The following is a 20787-nucleotide window of genomic DNA, read 5'->3' as shown; positions in this document are numbered from 1 at the left end:
GTCTAATACTCTTTCCGGATAAATAGCTACTTTGAAGGCTGGGAGCCATGCGAATTTGCCCTGCTGCTGCCCTCTGTCATTGCATAAAAATGTACCTCAGGGATGTCCTAGGAGGATTCTCTAAGATAGTTTTACTCTTTTTGACTGCGCAGTCCTTAGGCTCTCTGCCAGGTTCACAGGTGTAACTGGTCAGAAATGGATTGGTCAACTCTGATTTACACTTATGGCCTACAAATGAAAGCAAATTTCTAAGCTCCCAAGCTGTGCAGTTCTTCTGATCCCTTGTTCTTTTCAGTCTGTTGAGCTTCTCTCTTTCTTAGGTAAAGAGTAGCAAATGTGAATTATGGCATAGAATTATACATCCTGCCTGGAAAGTTAACATTCTTTTAACATTTAAGAGTCCTTGAGAAATCTTTAAGTGCACTGGCTCCTTTGATTTTGTGTAAATATATGGTTTATGGTTGGACACGAGAAAAAAAAAGCCAGAAATTAGGAGTAGACTGAAAAGAATGTCCTTAAGTTTAAAAACTTAACATTCCTTGGAAAATGTTCTCATTGATAAATTCTGGAAAAAAAAAAATTGACAAGTAATAATTATGAACATCTCACATTTCTGAAGAAGTTTCAAAATGCATTAAACTGAGGATTCAATTATAGGTTTACACTGACATTGGTGAAGAAGATGCATTTTTCATGCTTTACCGTTGACCATGAGTTACATTTAAAAAAAAAAAAAGGGAAAAAGACCAAAGTTTTGGAGTTCAGCATTATCCTTCTTTGCAACTGGATTGCTTAATTTTTCACAATTTGGCATCTTTTAAGCTTTCTGTGCACCAAACTCTTCTAAATGAAAGTGTTCTTTGATGTGAAAATCACTATTCTTTTGTAATTATCTGTAGATATTGTGTTTGTGTTTAAACAGGAATCTTCTGTGGAGAGAGTCACAGCTTGCTTGTTGGTGATACTCTAGAACAGCTTGCACAAAGTAGTTGTTTATTTCTTGTTTCTCATTTTCTCCCTCACTGATGGACAGAATATGGGTGTAGGTAAACAAAGCTAGGGCATCCTGTGCATACAAAGAGCCCTGCTGTTTTGTTTGGTTTCCTGGTGATTTGTTTTGTCATCTTGATTAATTTGTGATTTCCATTCCAGTTTCAGTTACTGATTTATGTCCCTGACAAAAGCCAGAGAAGCCTGTCCTAGTTGATTCCACTCCTGTCCACTTGTGCTCTCCAGAATGAGCAAAATGTTGCATTCTGACTTCTTTTTCTTGATGCGTATCTCAGGTCTATTTTGAAGGGGAACCTGTCATTCTGGCAGAGCCTTTTATCTTCAGGAAACAGCTTGTGATGTTCTCTCTAGCAAGGTTAGAAAGTAAATTTCAGGTTGCCTACACCTGAACAGAAAACAGAGGAAGTAGCTGGAAAGTGGTTAAACAAGGATAATTTATGGAAAGTTGGTATCTTCGATGACTTAGATAATGTTGATTACCTGATCATTTTTAAATGTGGCATTTTATTTTCATAGATACCTACCCTCTGGTGGATATTGGGGTGCACCTCTTTCCAGATATATATGAGAATGAAAGCGGTGGTACAGTTACTGTAACATGCATTTTGGAGTAGAGGATTTGCTGGTATCATGCAGTGCATTTCCGCCTCTGAAGTGGCGGCTGTAATTCATGTGTGAAGTCTTCTGTGTCCCTTTAATTTTTTGATGGATGAATTTACATAATCATTAATGCTAACAATGAAGGAAAATTGTATGTAGCAAAACAACAGCATGGCAAAATAAAGCATAATGTGCACTTAAATCCCCAAAGTGAGATTTTATTATAATATGTCAAAATTTGTCAGATGTGCTTATTTACATGTCATTATTTGGTTCTGGGTAGCTCCATTTTCACACAGGTGCATATGCTTTTGGAGTTACGTTGTAAGATCTTAATATTCAGGTTATTTGTGTATTCCTCTTGTTTTACAGATGTCTGTTGTGATGATTGTAATGTTCTTGGTGGCATGGTCTCCCTATTCCATTGTGTGTTTATGGTCCTCCTTTGGGGACCCAAAGAAAATTTCTCCTGCAATGGCCATCATAGCTCCTCTGTTTGCAAAATCTTCCACATTCTACAATCCATGCATTTATGTCATTGCAAACAAAAAGTAAGTGATCCTAATTTAATAATGGTCTATTTCATGATTTTAGCATACCATGTAGCCATAGAAAGATCATCTGTAAAATACAACAAATTGATTGGTGAAGAGGTGAAAGGGTAAGCTGCTGTTGATTTACCAAAGGTGACCTTTTGTACGGGAAAGCCTAAAAAGAAATTGTTTGGATCAGCATCAGAAGATACTAAATTGATAAAGATTTTTGAGAACACATTATTGAAGATTTTGTATGGTCATTTTGACCACAAACCCTTGTGGTTTCACAGAGGGACTCATTGTGGAAGGTGGGTTCATCAGCAGTAGACTAGTTATTTTAAGGACTAAGGTCAAAAATTGTAACATCTCGGTGATGTACAACTTCTTAGGAGTTCCTTTCTTGGCTTGGGATGTGCCACATAGTGATTGATTAGGATGGATTGACACTTTCCATTAAAGTGAGTAAGTTAAGCCTATTCTGCTGTTTTGAGCAAGTATATCAAATGCTCTAACCAAGCCATTGCCTCCAAGTGGGAACTGGGTTTTGCAAGGAGGCGTCCTTCCTTTCTGTACTACCAGCCTACAAGCAGAGCTTGCGATCTCTTCCTAGGTTATCTGGTCTGATCCTGCTGAACCAAAGAAATTACATAATCTTTTTTCCTCATTTTGTAAGTTTTCCTTTGTTGTAGCTATACCCAGTCCTGGGATAAGCAAAAGCTGCTGTGACCCTTGTTGTGGAAGAAACACTTGACTGAGTTATCCCTGAACATGAAAAAGACTCAGATCCTTTTGAATTCCAAATACACAACCTTTTACTAAGCAAGTTTTACTAATATCAAAAACTGTTGTAATACTTAAGGCCATCTTATCCACTTTTTGTTTGTGCTTGTTTCTCCAGCTGATGACCTTTCCGATTTCCCTTTCTTGTCCTTTGCAGGTTTCGGAGGGCAATCCTGGCAATGGTGCGGTGTCAAACAAGACAAGAGATAACTATAAACAATGCCTTGCCCATGAGCATATCGCAAAGTGCACTGACATCGTAAAACTCATTTCATTTGTCTGCATAGATTATGTGGAATGGAGTCAAGTCTGGGTTATAATTAATCTTTTGGAACATCAGTTTGCCTCTTTCATCCATTGGTTTTCTGTTAATCAAATTTTAAAGTGGTTTTTAGATAGGTTAAAAATAATAATAATAAAAAAGAAAGACTTTAGTTTTCAACAATGAGGCTTATTGGCCTGATATTTCTGGCCCAAACAAAAAAGGTCAGTAAAGTGTTCAGTGTGACTCTTGCAGGGTTGGAAAAGGTGACATTGGGCAGAGAGAAACTGAAGCGGGAAGTGCTTAGGTTCAGTAGCATAGATTTTGCACCTCTAATTCCTCTTGTAAAGGACTTTCTCTCAGCTTCCCTTGAAAGTTTCCAGATCTGAATTGCTGTGGATTCTCCATACTTGTATTTATTTCTATACCAAGTATCTGTATTGACAAGCCTTGCGAAGTTTTGTTTCTGTGAACATGTTAAGTTTATCAGAATATCTAGCTAAACTCTATAGGACCTGATGTCAGCTTTCAGGATTTTGAAAGAGTTTAATGACATTTCATGTATTTTTGAAATTTTGTCTCAGAGAATCAAATGAATTTGTGGGAATAGAAAATGGAAAATGAAATTGTAGTGCTTGTGACTGCATAGCAAATCGTGAAAATGAGACAAAATGCATCCTTAAGCTTGACACTCAGATGGCACATAAAACTGAGTAAATCTGTACAGTGATTTTTAAAATTTCTAAGTCAATCTCATGATTATATAGGTCTGTTGTATATTTTTCAAAAAATAACTTGCACAGTGAGAGCAATGAATTTATTCAGGATGACTGTGTATAGAATTAGTTATGGATGGGTATTGCATGCATTCTTGATGATTCTCAGGTTTTGAGAATAAATATCTTCTCAATGGCCAATCCGAAGTCTGTGGTCCTTCAGACAAGTCTCAGCCACCGTGACTTTACGCAGCTAAAATTAATTTCCCAGGTTCTTGTTCTTCTAAGAGCTCTAGTGTCTGTCTGATGGAGTGCCTCGTTAACTGATACAGTCATTTTGGAAAGCTAAATATTCAATTAATTAATTTGCATCAAATATAGAAAAACAAAATCCAATTACATTATTTTTTTGAGGTCTCCAAAAGTGGTGGGAAAATGATACTTTAGAAAGTGTATTTTAAACCCGACCACATGAGATTTAACTTCACAGGACTTTTGAGTACAATTTGCACTAACAGGTGATTCATTTCCATCACTTTATTTTGATATTATTATGTATGCATACACCTTAAGTGTGGCTTTGAAGTGTGTAACCGTTATTTAAAATACATGCGTGTTATTGTTAAAACCCATCTCTACAAGATCTTTTGGAAGTTCTAGAATCTAAGCTTCCTTTTAATTTGTACTTTTTGGTATTAAAGTAAATGTCATGCGATATCCTCTTGCTGTACTAGCTTTCTTCCTGGAACCTTGTAACACCATATGGACAGTAGCTCCTTCAGAAGGAGCAAAGAAGTATTTTATGTACTAACCCTGCAACCACAACTGCATATTAAAATAGCCTTGAAACATGTCGCATATAATTTGAAACAGAGTGCCTTCTTCTGACATGGTAACGAACAAGCAGGTTTAACTGATCCCTTTCAGGATACATTTGAAGGTTAAGCAACTTCAGATCTCAGCTAATCTGATGTAATCTGCTGTTACTAAATGGATGTCTACATTCACATTTCTAGCACACTGCACATGAGTGCATAGGAATAAAGTTTTCAATTTTTATTTTTTTTTTGTGTCAGTTCTGCTGGGAGGAAGCGATGTATCTGTTTTTTTACTTACACCTCATAATGAGCTTTCTTGAAGAAGCGTGTGGTTTTTGTCCTTCGCAATGCACTTGCATTTACCATGGCAGAAGTGATGGCACTGGAACAAGGTATGCATTTTATTATTTGTTATACAGGGCAATTTATAAGCAAAAGGACTGAGGACACTGGAAATAATATTCTCTTGTACACTGCAAATTACAGTTTAGCATGGTTACTTAGAAATAATGGCATAATTTACTTTAGTGTTACATGGCTAGCAGTGTTCCTGAATAGGAGCAGATGGTCATTATGCTTTGTTTTAATGGCTTTGTTCTTAACAGCTAGCTACTCTAAATCTTCAGGTTTTGCACAAGGCAATTTTTTTTTGCTGCTCCTTGATTTTCCTTCTCCTGTAATGTCCTTTCTATTTCTACAAAACTGTTTGTCTACTGTAAAGTGATTCTGGTTTAAATAACTACAGTAGATTCTTCTTTTCTTAATTTGTAGGAAAATCATATAATTTTGGGTAATGAAGAATTAGGTTAATTTGATGATATTGATGTTGTCATGTCAATTTTGTGAGATACTGTTTCACCTATTTATTGTCACAACATATCTAGTATAAAGCTGCAGGAGGAGAAAGTAAAATGGAAGAAGAATATAGAGGAAAAGGTGGAGAAAAGAATTAAAGACAGGTTTCTTGACGGGACGAGAATCTTTAAACTAATTGTGTGCACACAACATACCTGAAAGGAAGGGAAGCATCCTGATTCTTGAAGATGCTGAGAAATCTCATTTCACTGAAATCATGGGAACAGAACATCCTTAGAACCTTCGAAAAGCAGGTTGTTTCTATTAAGACACCAGAAATATGGCTAGAAATCTCTCATTTAGAGAAATATGCAAACATTCTCAATTTTTGGTCTATTCTGAAAGGTAAAGGAAGATACATAAATACTTTGACTGTTCACCATGCAGAAAAATTAGTATCTAATAATCTTAATTTTAGTAAAATATGTCAAGTAGCTCTCACTTGAGGTACATACATGTATTATTCCTTATACAATTTCTTCTACTTCTCAGTTGCCAGTAAAATGATAGAAGATGTTGCTTACGCGCTTTAGAATAAAACAAATCTTGATTTCATATAGAAGTATCATTGCTATTTATATTCATTTTTCTCTTTAGAAAATCCATGTTTGTCACCTTAAATTTTAAATGCAGACTGTTCTTGATTAGTCACTTTTTATTCTGCTGCTAGTGTTGCAGAAATTAATAGCACTTGCATTTAAATCAGAAATAAGTTTTGTGATAAAGAAATGCAGAACTCTCTTTTTTATTTTTGTTGTACGATGCTAGGTCTGTGCTCTGCAATGACCCTGACATGTTTGAGATTCCCGTGAATGTTCCTGTGGACACTGTAAAACTTCGAATAGAAAAAACTGTCATACGAAGGATCCCGACTGAAGCCTTTTACTACCTAGTAGATCTCAAGTACCTGTGGGTAACTTACAACTGTGTAGCCAACATCGATATCAGCAGCTTCTACAACTTGAAACAGCTGCACGAGCTACGGCTAGATGGTAATCTGCTCTCGACTTTCCCCTGGGAATCTCTGGCAGAGATGCCGAATCTGCGGACTCTTGACTTACACAACAACAAAGTGACCAGCATCCCGGCCGATGCTGGCAGGTACCTGAGGAACCTCACCTATCTGGACATATCCAGCAACAGGCTAACCACCTTGCCATCAGACCTGATGGACATTTGGCCCCCCTTCTCAGAAGCTGTCCCCCCCAAGAGCACAGACGTTGTGCCGACCCAGAGGGTCGTTTTGGGTATGTTAAAGAGCCTGTCTTGTTCCTACCTAACGTGTACCTAAATGTTACGTAGCAAGGGGACCCATCTGGGATTCAGGAGGGTTTTAATCCAGGTCATCCTTCTGGTTTGCTCTGCAATTAGTTTATTTTCTGCTGGTGACAGAAAATTTTAAAACAAAGATAGTGTCCACTTGCTCACAAGCCAAATGAGTAGCTAGAGTCAATGCATGAAAGTCTGTCCTGAAATACAGTGCTGCAGAGAGAGGTGGTTTGAGAGGGGGCAGCTCTGCTCTTCCCATGACTCGTGTTGGCTTTGCATTGCTTGCTCTAAAGCTGGACTGATTGTCCTCAAGTTTTGCCAATTTACTTTGTGAATACAAGAGGAAAAACAGGACTCTAACGCATACAACTTCACAGTACTTTTTGTAGTATTTAAGGTGAGGGTTTAAGAATAGCTCGGCCAGACTGTCATGGTTCATAATTTTATTCCATCTCTAGTTTCTAGTAGACCACCATGTCAGTTCTTTTCTTTGTGACTTTGTGCTCTATTTCTGTTTTTGATTTCTATTTCTATTTTCTCACTTTCTGTTCATTTCATAGCCTTTCAGGTAACCCTTTTCTCTTCAGTTTCAGAGCATGGCTGGATCAGGTCCATCAGTAGCTTTCTTTTATGTCATGCGTAAGTGCATGTTTTGGCATTTTTGTAGTGTAGTGTAGCAGGCAGAAGGGGGGAAAACCAGCGCCACGTAATAGCTGGCTCCCCATAAACTAACTGCAGGAGTGCTGTACCCATGGGTGGAGATCTGCCCTGCCCTGTGCTGCCCAGTAGTCCCACCTGCTTGATATAAAGCCACTACTCAGCGTTCATCTGTTCAGCTGCTTTGTTTCACAGCAGAAACTGTAACGCGAAACTCTTTTTCAGATGAGATTGTACGTAATTAACTTAATAGAGGCCCGTGGGCTGAACAAGTTCCCCACATACACGGAACTGTAGATCTGCAGCATTGAAAGGATCTTGGTTTATGCAGGGTTTTAAAAAAAAAAAAGGCTGTAAGGCTGTAAGTCCAGCTTGGTGTCCCTGTCCTGTCCCCACACTGAAGGCTAGAGGAGGCAATAGCTTCGGAGCTGACTGTGCTAGATCTAATCCTCCTGATGATCTGTCTCCTCATGTGGGAGTCCCAGAGGTTATTCGGCTTCCTTTCCTTACGTAGCCCTTGCTGCTGCTGCTACTACTAAAAATATGTATATATATAAATAATAATAATAAAAAAATTATATATATATAAACAAACAAACAAACAAAAACAATAAACCACACACTCTCCTCCCCTTGCCTGCCTGCCCTCCCCCTCTGCCCACACATCTGCAGGCTGTTTGTGCACACACTTTGCCAGCTCCCTTTAGTCCTGGCAACCCCTCTGGTACAAGCACGGAGTTTTCCAGAGACTTAGGGTGCAACCTTTGGATCATTTTCATTTATGAACTGTAACTGGGCACAGCTCTGCAGAGAGGAATGCACGCTGGGTACAAACTGAGCCTCGCTTCTCCTTTTTTAATATTACACTCAGAGGGAGGCTCTGTGCAGTCATTATAGATTTGGATCTGAGACTATGGTTTGGTGGGTAGTACTTCCATTGTCCATGTGCTGAGTCAGTCTGCCTTAGGCGAGCTGTGGACAACTTGCTGAATTTTCACTTGTTGATGGTGTATAGCCTTCATATGCCTGCTTCTCAGTGCAGACGTACAGAGCTTGCTGTATAAGAAACTCTGTAGTGAATAAAAAAAAAAAGTTCCCCTCCTCTGGAGATTAGAAAGTGTAATGCTTTCAATGTTGCTGGTTATTTTGACAAGTTTACTTAGTCTCGACTAGGTGTAAATTTTATTTATATTAATAGATAATAGTTTGCAACGTTGTAGTTATGCCGCTCACACCCATTGCCAGAGGCTCATCCTTAGGTTGTTGTCGATGGACAGTTATAGAGGAGTCAGTTTTTTGGAATGTATGGTTGGAAAAAAAAAAGCAAGAAAGTTGCCCTAGGAGTCGAGGTGTCTGTAATGCTCGAGCCATAGGAGATGTTGTCTTAGAACAACTGGAGCAAGGTGTGACGTGGCTTCCTCTCCGACACCCCTCGTGTCTCCGCGAGGACTGCTGGAGGCTGAGGGAGGAGGGTCATACCCCACAGATGCTCTTTCTCTCCTCTGAAGCGGAGGTAAGGAGCACAGAAGCATGCAATTAGGAAGGATTTCAAAAGGGCCTCTGTCCTGCTGGGATGCAGATCCAGGTGAACTGAGCTCTTCCTAACCTTTGGCCAAGTCGGTGCTGTTCTCCAAGCCTGCGGGCAGACCACTCCAGAGCCTTCTCTGGTAACCTCATCCAGTGCTTATCTAGCACAACAGTGAGAAAGTTTCTCTTAATATCCAACCCCAATCTCCCTTACTGCAAACTAAGCTAATTACCTCTTGTCCTACATGAGATGGGCATGCAGAAAAACTAATTGCCTTCTCTTACAGTAACCTTTCAGTTATTTTCCTTTCCCATTTGCCTTTTCCTTTCTCAGCTAGTCGCACTGTTTCTATCAGCTGTTTCTTATAGACGACTATGAGATTTTCCATTTCCTACCATATTTACTGATTCCCTCTAGACTCTTTTTTAAAAGTTTCTCTGAAAAATGTGATGCCCACAATCGCACACAGTGCTCATTTTGGTGCTCAAGAGTGGTGCTCTGTGGGAGCATTCGGTCTGGCCCGTGCACCTACAAGGAATGGTAACTGCAGCCAGAGCACTGCTAGAAGCTGGAACCCAGAGCAAATAAATGCTGCTTTTGTCTAGTCAGGAAAACAACAGTCAGATTCTGCTTAGTGCAAGCAATTATGGCTTGAACTAGCTCCTCTCCTACTTCTGGCAAAACAAGATTGTCACTTGTATTTAATTAACAGCATCAACAACTGCAAAGCCCCCAAACTCATTTGCGCTTATGTATTTCCTAACACCAGGAGGCAATTTTATCTGTAATGTCTTGACTGAGCATCAAGAGTCGCATGTAAGAGAAAGTTTATGGTCCCCCGCGTGCGCTTTGAGGCCTCTTGGAGAAGCCATGGGCTGCTTTTGCCAGGTGACTGGCAAATTAGCACCTCCCTGTGCCAGTTCACAAACTCTGCACTTCAGGGTGGTTCGATCGTACCATGCTACGTGGTGCCCCTCAATGTGGACACCGTGCTATAAGGAAGGGGCTCAGGGAATGGTTCCTGGCCCCGTGGCTGAGTGGTTCTCTCTGGCTCTCATCCTTAGGGCCAGCTCTGGTTTTAAAGCTAGTTGGCTCTTCCGTGGTTTGTAGGAATTGCCCCTTGGTTTTCTGTGGGCCTGATGGGATGTTTCAGTGTCTCTAAAATGTAAGCGGGTGGCAGTAGTGTATTTTTCTCAACTCAGACTGGCTGAAGTAAAGCAAGAACGGCATTGCAAACCACAGAACAGTGCCCTTGTACTACGACACAGCACCTGTGTTACATGCCTGGCGGACTGGCAGGCGCACAGCGTAGTTTGAAGGTTCAAAGCCTGCTGGGCTTGCACTGGGAGAACAAGCAGGATGGAGGGAGCCATTCTTGATGCGGTCTCACCCATGCTCCCTTCAGGCAGCGGTCCCCAGAGCACACTTGGTTCCTGCTTTTGTCTTGGTTATCACCCTTTGGAACAGTTCAAAACAAAGCTGTGGAATGAGCTGACAATAAACAGTGGAAACGATCAAGGGACCCGGGTGTGAGTTCATCTGGCCCTCTCTTGGTTAGCACTGGAGCTATGACCTAATTCTTTGATCCAAATCACAGCTAAGTTTCAGCATTGGCTGCTGTACAGAGATTGATATTTCTGGCGTGAATGATGGTAGCAACATTTTCCATATGGAAAATTACATCCAGTGAGTCACTGAGAGGAATGGAGGGGTCCAGGATTTGACAGAGTGACAGATGAAATCTTGCCTCTGTTACGTGTAGAGGTGCCAAAAATTGGAAACTCAGCAGGTCCATCAGGATCCCACTGGTTATGCTGGGCTATGGGGTAGATGCCACTCTCCCCAAAATTACTCCCTAGCAATTACAGTGTGTCGGACACAGTGACAGAAGTGGGATTTACTGTTTAGAACCATCGATCAAAAATTCTGTAGCTTCAGCTAGAGGATAGCCTTGGGTAGGTTGGCCCAAGCTGTGGTGAATATTTCCATTGGCCAAAAACGTGGATATTTCATGTACTTCCATTTTGCAGCAACTGAAACACAGTATATAGTACGAGCTATGGTCTGAGACTGGTTACTTATTTACAAAGGAAATTTTGCTCATAGCTATTTCAAACGCTAAAGTCCATATTGACACAGCGTGGGGAAATCCTGCTTACTGAGAAGGCTGCAAAAATATGCATGCAGTCACACATACATATATACGTATTTGCCCCTGTACAAGCAAGCATACATATAAATCTGTGAGCATATTTAAAGTATGCTAAACCTAGATCAAAGGACGTTGTTTGTTTTTTTTTTTTAATAGAACAATTTATAATCCTTATTTGATGTTAACATACATTGTGTTGGTATATCGCAATGCATAAATATTTATCAACATTTGCTTTGCCTTGGTTAATATTTCTTACTCAGGTCAATAAGCTGCCTTAATATTTCTGCAAAAGAAGCCAGAATTTATAAATACTTGGTGTTCTAACAGATACATATGCTGTTGGGGACTTATATTTATTTTTATATTCTCTTCTTAGTATCCCCTCAGGAAAATAATTTCCTATTTCATTGCTTTATTAGAGCTCCGCATTTTTTTTCCAGTTTCTTCAACTTCTACCTTTTTGTAACCTTTTCTTTATTCTTTCATGTGTTCTTTCTCACTTCTACCACCTTGTAAACACAAGCTGTGAAATTGCAGAAGTTTACATTCCCATTTGTTTTCCCTTCAATAGCTAACTGAAGTGTAATCAAAATCAGTGTTTTATCCTTGCTTCCAAGTCAATTGTGGTTTCATCTTTTTATTTTGGGAATTTACACAATTCGATGACTTACAATGGCTGTGTATGTTTTACAGCAGATAATGTGTATACTGCCAGGTATTGGCAAGACTCAAATAAATAGAAGGAATGAGCCATGGAGGCAAGGAAGGAACTCCTGTGGCTGTATGTATTATACGTATTTATATATGTCCTGCTTCTTCAGCCAGTTCCACTGGGCAACATGATGGATGGGGAGATGAGACAACTAGCTGAGACAGCTCTTTCCTTTGCACTGAAACACAAAAGTAGTGTCTCTTCTAGGATGACAGCTTTCTTCGTCCACTGAAACCAGGCTTTCAGAATGATCTGAGATGATCAAACCTGTGTCCTAGACTAAATGCCCACCTATTCTAATGGCTTTGCTTTGCCATTCCTTCTATTTTGCCTGTTTCTGTTACTCTGTTCAGATTGCAGAAGCTTTGGTTCTCCTCTTAGACACTGGGAGAACATGAAAGCCATGTGTTTATAGCTTTGAAAGATCTTTCAGCACTGCATTACTATTAGAAGCAATAATAATAATAAAATCCTTTCCTGTAGCAAAGCATGCAGGGGACAGAAAGGTAGCAGAAATATTTTTAGTATCGTTCACTGTAAGGGAAAGCCTGCTGCCTTGCATGTGAGATGTGATCCCTACCAGTGCTGCAGATCAGTCCTGATTAATGCTGTGGACCCACAGTTTCCTGCCCTTCCATCCACTTGTAGCCCAGCAGCCCCGTGCTTCTGTCCTTTCCAGGCAGTACCGAGGATGTACAGGAGAGTTCCCATGCTTTTCCCCAGTATTTCTTACAGGGGACTCTCAGTTGAGTCCTTGTTTCTGGGGGACCTTGTCTCCCTTCTTATACCTTAAGGGGAATTTCATTTTCAAATGCACTTATGGTCTCTCCTTCTTAACACAGTGACGAAAACTGGCCCCTTATAAGCAAGTGAGAATGAAAAAAATGTTATCTCTAGCTCACAAACTAAAGCTCCCATAACTTAAAAGATGAGCACAAATAGTGACATGCTTATACTTGATTGGAAATAATTGATGTGCTTAGACATATGGAAGACATTCAGGTGATACCTCTTTTGCTTGTGAATGTTTGACATTCGCAGGAAATCAGTTGTATATTTTGGAGATTATTCTTTTGTTCTTTAAAGAAAAGTGGCTGCTGATACAGTTTCCTAGATTTCTCCTTCTCCTTTCCTGAAGGCAGTAGGTGGTGAATAGATGTAAAATCTCTTGTGTCTGGAAGGGGTGAAATTGGATTGTGACGTCAAAGTCACGGAATCCCTTCAGGTCAGGTCTTGTTTTAAAGAGCGGGGATTAATTGGGGTTTACCACTGTTTTAACCAATCACTTCCATGATGCTCAAAATAAACTAATCTCGGTCAGGTGATCGAAGGAACTGCTAGTTAATTATTCATGTACTCTTTCATCAGTAGGTTTCTTCCAAAACGAAAAGCAGAATTTTCCCATTAGCTGAATTGATAATTCCTAGAAATACTCTGAACAATAATGGCAAGTGTTTCAGTTTTTTCTTTCAATTTTAAATTAATTACTGTGACTTGTCTCTTGCACTAATCAGTAAATTCAGTAGCAAAAGACTCTTGCATACCATCCCTCGTTTTAGTCTGTAAGTTCTGCTTATTGTTAATGCTAGAATAAAATGAAAAAGTTATGCCCAAAAATAGAAATCAAATGAGAAAATATTTGAACTCCTGAGTGATACGCTAGGTGGTGTTCTACCTGGTAAAGTGGGTGTTGCTCTCTTGAGATCAACATAGCCAAGTAATGGACACCAGCTGCGGTTTTGGACATATTTCTCAGAAATAGCTGCCCTGTTTTGCCATGATAACTTCATCAAGAGGGGAAGCCTCCTGTTCAAAGATGTCGGAACCAAGAGGCAAATGTTATAGCCTATAACAGAAGAGAGGGATTGTTCTTGTATGCCATCATGAAAATGTTATAGCTGCCAACTTTTTCCAGGGTCCTTCCCATTTTCCTCTGTTCTCCTATTTTTTTGAATGTATTTCAGAGACTGTCCTAAACTAAAACCAGATTTCTAAGAATATTGGTGTGCTTCAGAGTCAGAAAAGAATGTTATTGGCCTAAATCTTTTTCTCCTTAGCCCATATCCTTTTTTTCAAAGCGCAAATATATTTGCGTAAGCTCTAAACCCTTAAATCGTCATGTTCTCTGCAAGCATGGAAGAAAGGGCTTGAGAAGATCAAACTGTAAGAGCCCAAAGGGGCATTAAGAGCAGAGGGAAGTGACAAGGTGCAACAGCCTGAGAAGCTCTTTCTTCAGAAGCTGCAGGCAGGTGAAAATGTATCATCGGTCTTAAGACATCTTTCAAAGTGCTTTTTTTCCTATGAAAATAGGGAAGTTAAGCAAAGGTAGTGCCATCTTATTACTATGCTCCTGTAAATTTATGTGAAGAAAAGGTTTAACTTAATAAACATCTATAATTTTTTTCACATCTGCAAAACGTACCCCACTAACTAACAAAAAAAAAAAAAAAAGAAAAATTGAAAAAGATTGACTCAGAACAGGCCCATGTCTCTGCTTGATTATACTTGGTGATAGTCATGTGTCATACTGTAATCACAATATTCAGATATTGCCTAAAAACAATATTTTTTTTCCACTCCCTTTCTTCCTTCAGGTTTGCAGGACAACCCATGGTTTTGTGACTGTCGCATTTCAAAGCTAATTGAATTTTCCAAAATTGTGGACACCTCAGTTGTCCTTCTTGATCCACTGGTTTCGTGTAGCGGACCTGAGAACCTGGCAGGGATCCTGTTCCAGAGAGCAGAGTTAGAGCAGTGTCTTAAGCCATCCGTGATGACATCGGCAACAAAAATCACCTCCCCGCTGGGAAGCAATGTTCTGCTGCGCTGTGATGCAACCGGGTACCCAACGCCACAGCTTACGTGGACTAGGTCAGACAATATACCAGTGAACTATACAGGTATAATAGCTTTTTTATAGGAATAGCCATTTTATAGGAAATGGGAGAGCCTGAAATTATTGGGTTGCTTGTGCTTTGAGATCATTATCCTAAGTGACAGTGGACCAGGTATTGCACCATATTGGCTATTCTTTGTCTAGGTCCGACAGACTGTTCTGATTCTGGTTGTGGTCTGTAATAAGAACAATTTGTGTGGGGAAGAAATGGATGAAGTGGGGGGGGAGAATAAGAGGAAATAGAGGTTGGGATAGCTGGGTACCAATTCGGAAGCTGGAAAGCAGAAAGGAACATTCATTACTGAAATCTTTTTGGTTCAAAATTTTCATGATAACAAAAAAGTTAGTGAGGCTGTAACTGAGCCACTTAAAACACAGCACTATAAATGTGGGATTTCCCATAAACATGTTTTCTACGTTATTTGAAAATATTTATTGCTTATTTGCAGTGCCTACCTGGAATGCTAATGAGGCTGTGATTGTCTAATACCGTTCTTGCTGTGATGTACTGTGATGGATATATATGCAGTAACAAACAGAAAAGTTTCTTGTTAGGTCAAAGTAGTTAGCAGTTATCTTAACTCTTAGTTCTGAAGAGGGTAGTAGTCCAAAGTATTGAATTATCTTATGACAGAGGTAACTTCCCAAAATTTTTTAAACAGCTAGTGTGCTCAGTGTTACTTGTATTTACTCAGTGAGACTTGTATTTCATAGTTAATTGGCTTTGTCATTTTGATTTCTCCTTACTTGTTTTTCTTTTATTTAATAAAACTGCTAACTCTCTTGTAATTCCTCCTGACATTCTATTCCATTCTGACCTAAACTGAGCACTTTTCTGCAAGAATATAATATGGCAAGGAGTTCCATAGTTAGTGTAAATTTGTTGATTTTTTTTTTTAATGTTTAATACGTAGGATTCCTTCTGGTAGAAATAATTCATAGGAAAAAAAAAAAACCAAGTCGAAAAATGTTTACTTTTTTCTTTATCTCCCTTTTTATAATGTTTTACTCTATTTTTCTACAGTAATTCAAGAAACACCTGGAGAGGGTGTCAGATGGTCCATAATAAGCTTGACAGGGATTTCATACAAGGATGCAGGGGAATACAGATGTAAGGCGAAGAACTTGGCAGGAATGTCAGAAGCTGCCGTTACCGTCACAGTGGTTGGTGTAGTTACCACAACTGTGTCGCCACAGAAGTATGGAAGGAAGCAGGAGGCAGAGAGACAGAATGCCACAGCGGGGGAATCCAAGAAGGGACCTGAGAGAACCACCACACCTCTTCGCACCATGTCAACCAGCACAGCACCGGTTACCACTGAAAGATCAACAAGTGCCAGGGTTACCGACAAGAAGCAATCCAGGCCCATGGTTGATGGAAAGAAAATTTCAAAGGCGGTGACAAATGGAAGCAAAAAGCAGTCTGGGGAGATGAGCAAGAAAGGTGAGGAGACAAAGCAGATCGAGGAGGCAAGTGAAAAAGGTGAAGAGACTTCACTGAAGGCAGCAGCTATGGCTGAGCAAAATGTTACTGTGAAGAACCTGAGGGTGATCAGTGAAACAGATGAAAGAGTGACCCTAACTTGGAAAACTGCCAATGCCTCAAGCAACTCCGCAGTGACTGTGTTGTATTCAAAGTATGGAGATAAAGACATGTTGCCTCTGAGCACGGATCCTAGTAAAAACAAAGTCACGATTGAAGGTTTGCAACCTAGTACTCAGTATATGGCATGTGTCTCACCCAAAGGAGTGCCACCTACAAAAGAGCAGTGCATTATTTTCACTACTGATAGGTTAAATGATGAAAGCACATCTCAGTTTCCTATTTTGATATTGGCCAGCAGTGCAGCATGCGTGGTTGTTTTACCTTTGATAATTTTCTTACTATACAAAGTTTTAAAACTCCGTGTGAAACCCAAAACTGCTAAGGAAGCTGACCTTGCAAAGGAGACCTATGTAAAGTTTGAAACACTCTCTCTCAAGCCTCGAGCAGTGAATGCAGGAGGAGAGCTCTGGGCACGAAGGTACACAGATGAATCAGAAAGACTTCTCCTCTGTTCTAGGTCAAGCATGGATTCTCAAATGACTTTCAAAAGTGAAGGCTCTAGATCTGAGTACCTCTGTTGAACGTGGGTGAGGATGGAGGAGATGAAATATGTAACGGGTAAAATTAGTCCAAAGTGATGATACTGCATCTGGAAGCAGGTTGGTGCCAGGTGGTGGTCAGAACATATCATCTGATATCACGAACTCTACTGGATGGGTAGAGAGGTGGGTAGGAGGGGGAACAGAAGGAAAATGTTGCCTAATGATTTTTCGTTTTTGTTTGTGACTTTGGATGTGGAGGAATGACATTCTTTGAAAGATGAATACAGCATGAAATGTTTACTTGGTTAAAGATATTCTATTTCATCGTTTCATTAAAATATTGTTCTGTTTTCTCTCATTTCGCTGTATGATGTGCTCATTTGAATCAAATGTTAATCATGACTTTCATAAAAACTATGCATTTTGAAATAATAGGAAAACAGCTCAAAATACTTTGATTGAGGTTGAAGCTTTGTTTAAAAATGTCATACAGCTCTGTGCAGTATATTGAATTGGAAGTGATTTGGGGCCAATCAAGACTGAAACTAGGTAGCCGCAGTTTATGAACTCTTGAGAGTTTTGATACATACATCATATCATCATTTTGGAGATGCTGTGGTGAAGGAGCTTCTTTAGTATTCTGAAGCTCAGGTAAGCTATCACTATGAGTGACTCTAGGAGAGATACTAGATATTAATTGTGTGAAATTACAGTAAATGATCTTGTTGCAAAATCCCAGCCTTAGAATTTAATTGTATGCAAATGGCTGTATAAAGCAATTTCAGAAATTTCTGTTGAGAAAATTTTGTGACATTGTGTAATACAAGGCAGACTGTTACATGGCTGTATGTTATGTAGATTTACACAGTATTATATACTACACTGTAGTATTATAGTGTACTTTGAGATAGAGTAGGATGACGTCTTGTCCTCAGGTCATGTTGAATGTGTAGCAAAGTTTAACAAGCATAATGAAAGTTAATTATGAGCATGCTTCCTAATCTGTAGAAAATCCAGTGTTAATATTGATGATGATAATGAATACAGAATTGCCTGTTACTGACAATAATGAACTGCCTATTCTGAGGCTGCTTTTTCAATGCCTGAAGTAAATAACAGGGCTTTGTTATTTTAGGTTTGAGTATTATGGTTAGAAGTATGTGTGAACCGGGAACGACAGTATTTCCTAAAGATGAAAACTGTACTCTTTTCTTGGATCTTTTTATACCTAGAAGAACTGTTTATTTTGCTTGGAAATTGGGCATTCCCTCTTTCCAGAAGGAGAAATATTGCTTCAAAGCTGAAAACCAAAGCTTAGTTAGTTAACTTCAAAATATCATTTGTTGGTATCATTGAATATCATTTGTTGGTATCATTGATGTAGGATTAAATTTTGCCTGTTGGAATATTGGAGAGCATGACTTTTAAGGCCTCCTTTCATGAGGGAAAACAATTTTCCATAAACCCATGGCAGAAAATAAACACACTCAAAAATCTCCATAACATCTACGTGTTTGTGCTCAGTAGTCAAGGATAATAGAATGAGTATCTGAGACCATGGGAGCTATGCAAAGGAAGCAGGTGTGGTATTTGAGAGTACAAAATTAATTTGTGTGTGCTTTTAGGATTAACCTAGATGTTTCATTCTGTGTTATTAGTAAGTGTGTTTAAAAAGTAATCTATCTTCTTTTTTTCTATTTTTTTTCCTGGATAATTTTGATTGCAGTGAAAACATTTTTAGTTTTCTGAGTGAAGTATTTTGACATTGGCACTTTTCTTGAAATTTGGGATTTTTTTTAAGGGAAAATAGATTCTTCTTGTGTCAAAAACATAGTTTAGTTTATCACAAACAGTTTTTCAGACGAATTTTAAACAGGAGATCTGATGTGTTAACCTGAAGTGTTACACTGTTTGCCTTCTATTCTCCATGTAGATAGTATAGTCAGTAGTTGCTGCTGAAGGTGTTCCCAATTAAAAACACTGTGTTTGTCATAAATAGGAGCGATTATATTTACTTTTCAAATTTCTGGAGAATATTTCATTTCAGGTTTCAAAACTCTGCAAGAAACTTGAATCTAATTCTGGAGTTCAAAAATGCCATCACCTGGTTTTTAGATGGTGTATCAATATATCAGACTGAGGCAGTGCAAAGCTCATTTGAGAGAGCTCATTTGCAAATGTGAAACCTGTTGGTTTGACTAATCCTTGTGGAATTAATATGTCCTAAAGTTAGGAGTGGATCTCCGTGACCACGTGTGCTAGCAGTATATCAAAGATGGAATATATCATAAAAGGCACGTTCTTTCAATAGAACACCATATACATTATTTTTTCCACAGTTCTTGAGACAATGGATTTATATAACCTGGACATGCTTCTGCACCTCATGTCAAAACAGCACTTCAGCTGGGGAATTTTGATAAAAATTGAGTACTTAATAAAGATATGCACCCTCCATCACCCACAATTGGTGTAACTGAAGAGCTGAAGAAATACTTCTGGTAACATGCAAATGTTTATATTATAAATTCTTAAGATTCATAGAACCATTATGAGATAGATTTTTGTTACCCATAATCAATTTGTGTAATGTCTTCTGAAATGCAATACTGAATGATTCATCATGATGAACAGTTGAGGATCATAATCTATGCTTGGCTGGTAGGAATCATTGGAGAGGCATTGACCAATGTTTATGTATCGCCTTTCATATATTTTTGCACTTTATTAGCTCAGTTCATTCTGTGTTTCACTAAAAAGGCTAGATCTCTTTTTTATATGTTACCCGCAACGGGTGTGTCAAAATTGGATGGTTAATGAAATAACTGAGCTGAATTCTGAATAGACCCCATTTTTACTGAAAACTTCAGTGGGTCTCAGCACTTAGAGTTGACCACAATCCTGTCTTCAAGGTACACTTACTAAGCCAAACTTTAGGTGCATCTCTTTTAGTCCTCGCATTTGCTTGCAGTCGACTCTGTATTTGTATTCCTTGCGCTATTGTAAGATTCTAATGCTTTTCTTGGGTGGGAGATTAGGAAAGAAAACTCTTTCATGTGTACTCTGAAAATGTAATAGCAAAACAGTTCAGACTTGGGCTGTTTATAATAGATTAAACAGAGGACATTTTAAACTCATTACCTTTTCAAAGCAGTAATTAAAAAGGTAGTTGTTTTGATGTGAAAATAAAGCAACGCTTTTATATATGACCGTGTACTTGCCTGACCCTTCCTTCTTCATTTATAGCTTTAGACTGTACGCTATGAGTGTAGCTGTTGAGGATAAGAGCAAGTCAGAGAAGAAACGAGAGAAAATACAAAAAGAAGACTGAGAAACCTGGAGGTGTAATACACTAAGGAATGCTGGTACCATGTATTACAAACTCTTTTGCTTGCAGTTCTGCTACGTACACAACAAGGGTGTGGGGGTATCTGCAGACAGGTAACGATAAAAATACGGTGAGGATTCTGCCTGCATATTATGAGTGGAGCTCCATATACACACACAATTTTGACAAGGTTGGGACAGCTATAAAATTGGAGTATGCAACAAGGGCACTGGGGAATTTAAAGAATTTACTTGAAGCTGGTATTAAAGCCTGTGTCCCAGTGAAAGTTGTGAGAGCTTTTTGAAGAGCATTGCCTATCAACTGAAAAGGGGAGAGTAATTTATGCTTTCCTGCCCCCCGTCCTCCCCCCCAACAAAGAGGGGTATGCATCAGTAGCAACTCTGGCTGGGGTACGAATCCTGGATGTAATGCACCACAATAGTCCGTTGTGATCTATGATTTTCTTTTAAAATCCATCCCATTTGTTTGACTTGTGGGTAGAAGGTAGACCAATTCGAATTTCCTTTATGGGCACAGAAGAAGTGTCAAAACAAACCCTTTTTAATTATCTAATTG

General features: G+C 39.1%; 1 protein-coding gene across 5 annotated transcripts; it reads left to right on the top strand.

Moving 5' to 3' along the window:
- The first annotated feature begins 3207 nt into the window (after positions 1 to 3207).
- Positions 3208 to 20585, top strand: LRIT3 (leucine rich repeat, Ig-like and transmembrane domains 3). Of its 5 annotated transcripts, XM_080592124.1 has the most exons (5): positions 3208 to 3413; positions 4982 to 5115; positions 6347 to 6825; positions 14494 to 14799; positions 15820 to 20585. In XM_080592124.1, the coding sequence occupies exons 1-5, from the start codon at positions 3372 to 3374 to the stop codon at positions 16920 to 16922; spliced, it is 2064 nt and encodes a 687-aa protein (XP_080448250.1). In that variant the 5' UTR covers positions 3208 to 3371; the 3' UTR covers positions 16923 to 20585. The 5 variants fall into 5 exon arrangements, with proteins under 5 accessions (XP_080448250.1, XP_080448251.1, XP_080448249.1 ...); XM_080592125.1 differs by having other exon boundaries at positions 3208 to 5115; XM_080592123.1 differs by lacking the exon at positions 3208 to 3413 and having other exon boundaries at positions 5001 to 5923; positions 6313 to 6825.
- The last annotated feature ends 202 nt before the right edge of the window (positions 20586 to 20787 follow it).

This window comes from Anser brachyrhynchus (genome assembly GCF_964034855.1).
Source record: "Anser brachyrhynchus genome assembly, chromosome: 4".
Taxonomy (NCBI): domain Eukaryota; kingdom Metazoa; phylum Chordata; class Aves; order Anseriformes; family Anatidae; genus Anser; species Anser brachyrhynchus.
This window is presented reverse-complemented; position numbering and strand designations above follow the sequence as displayed.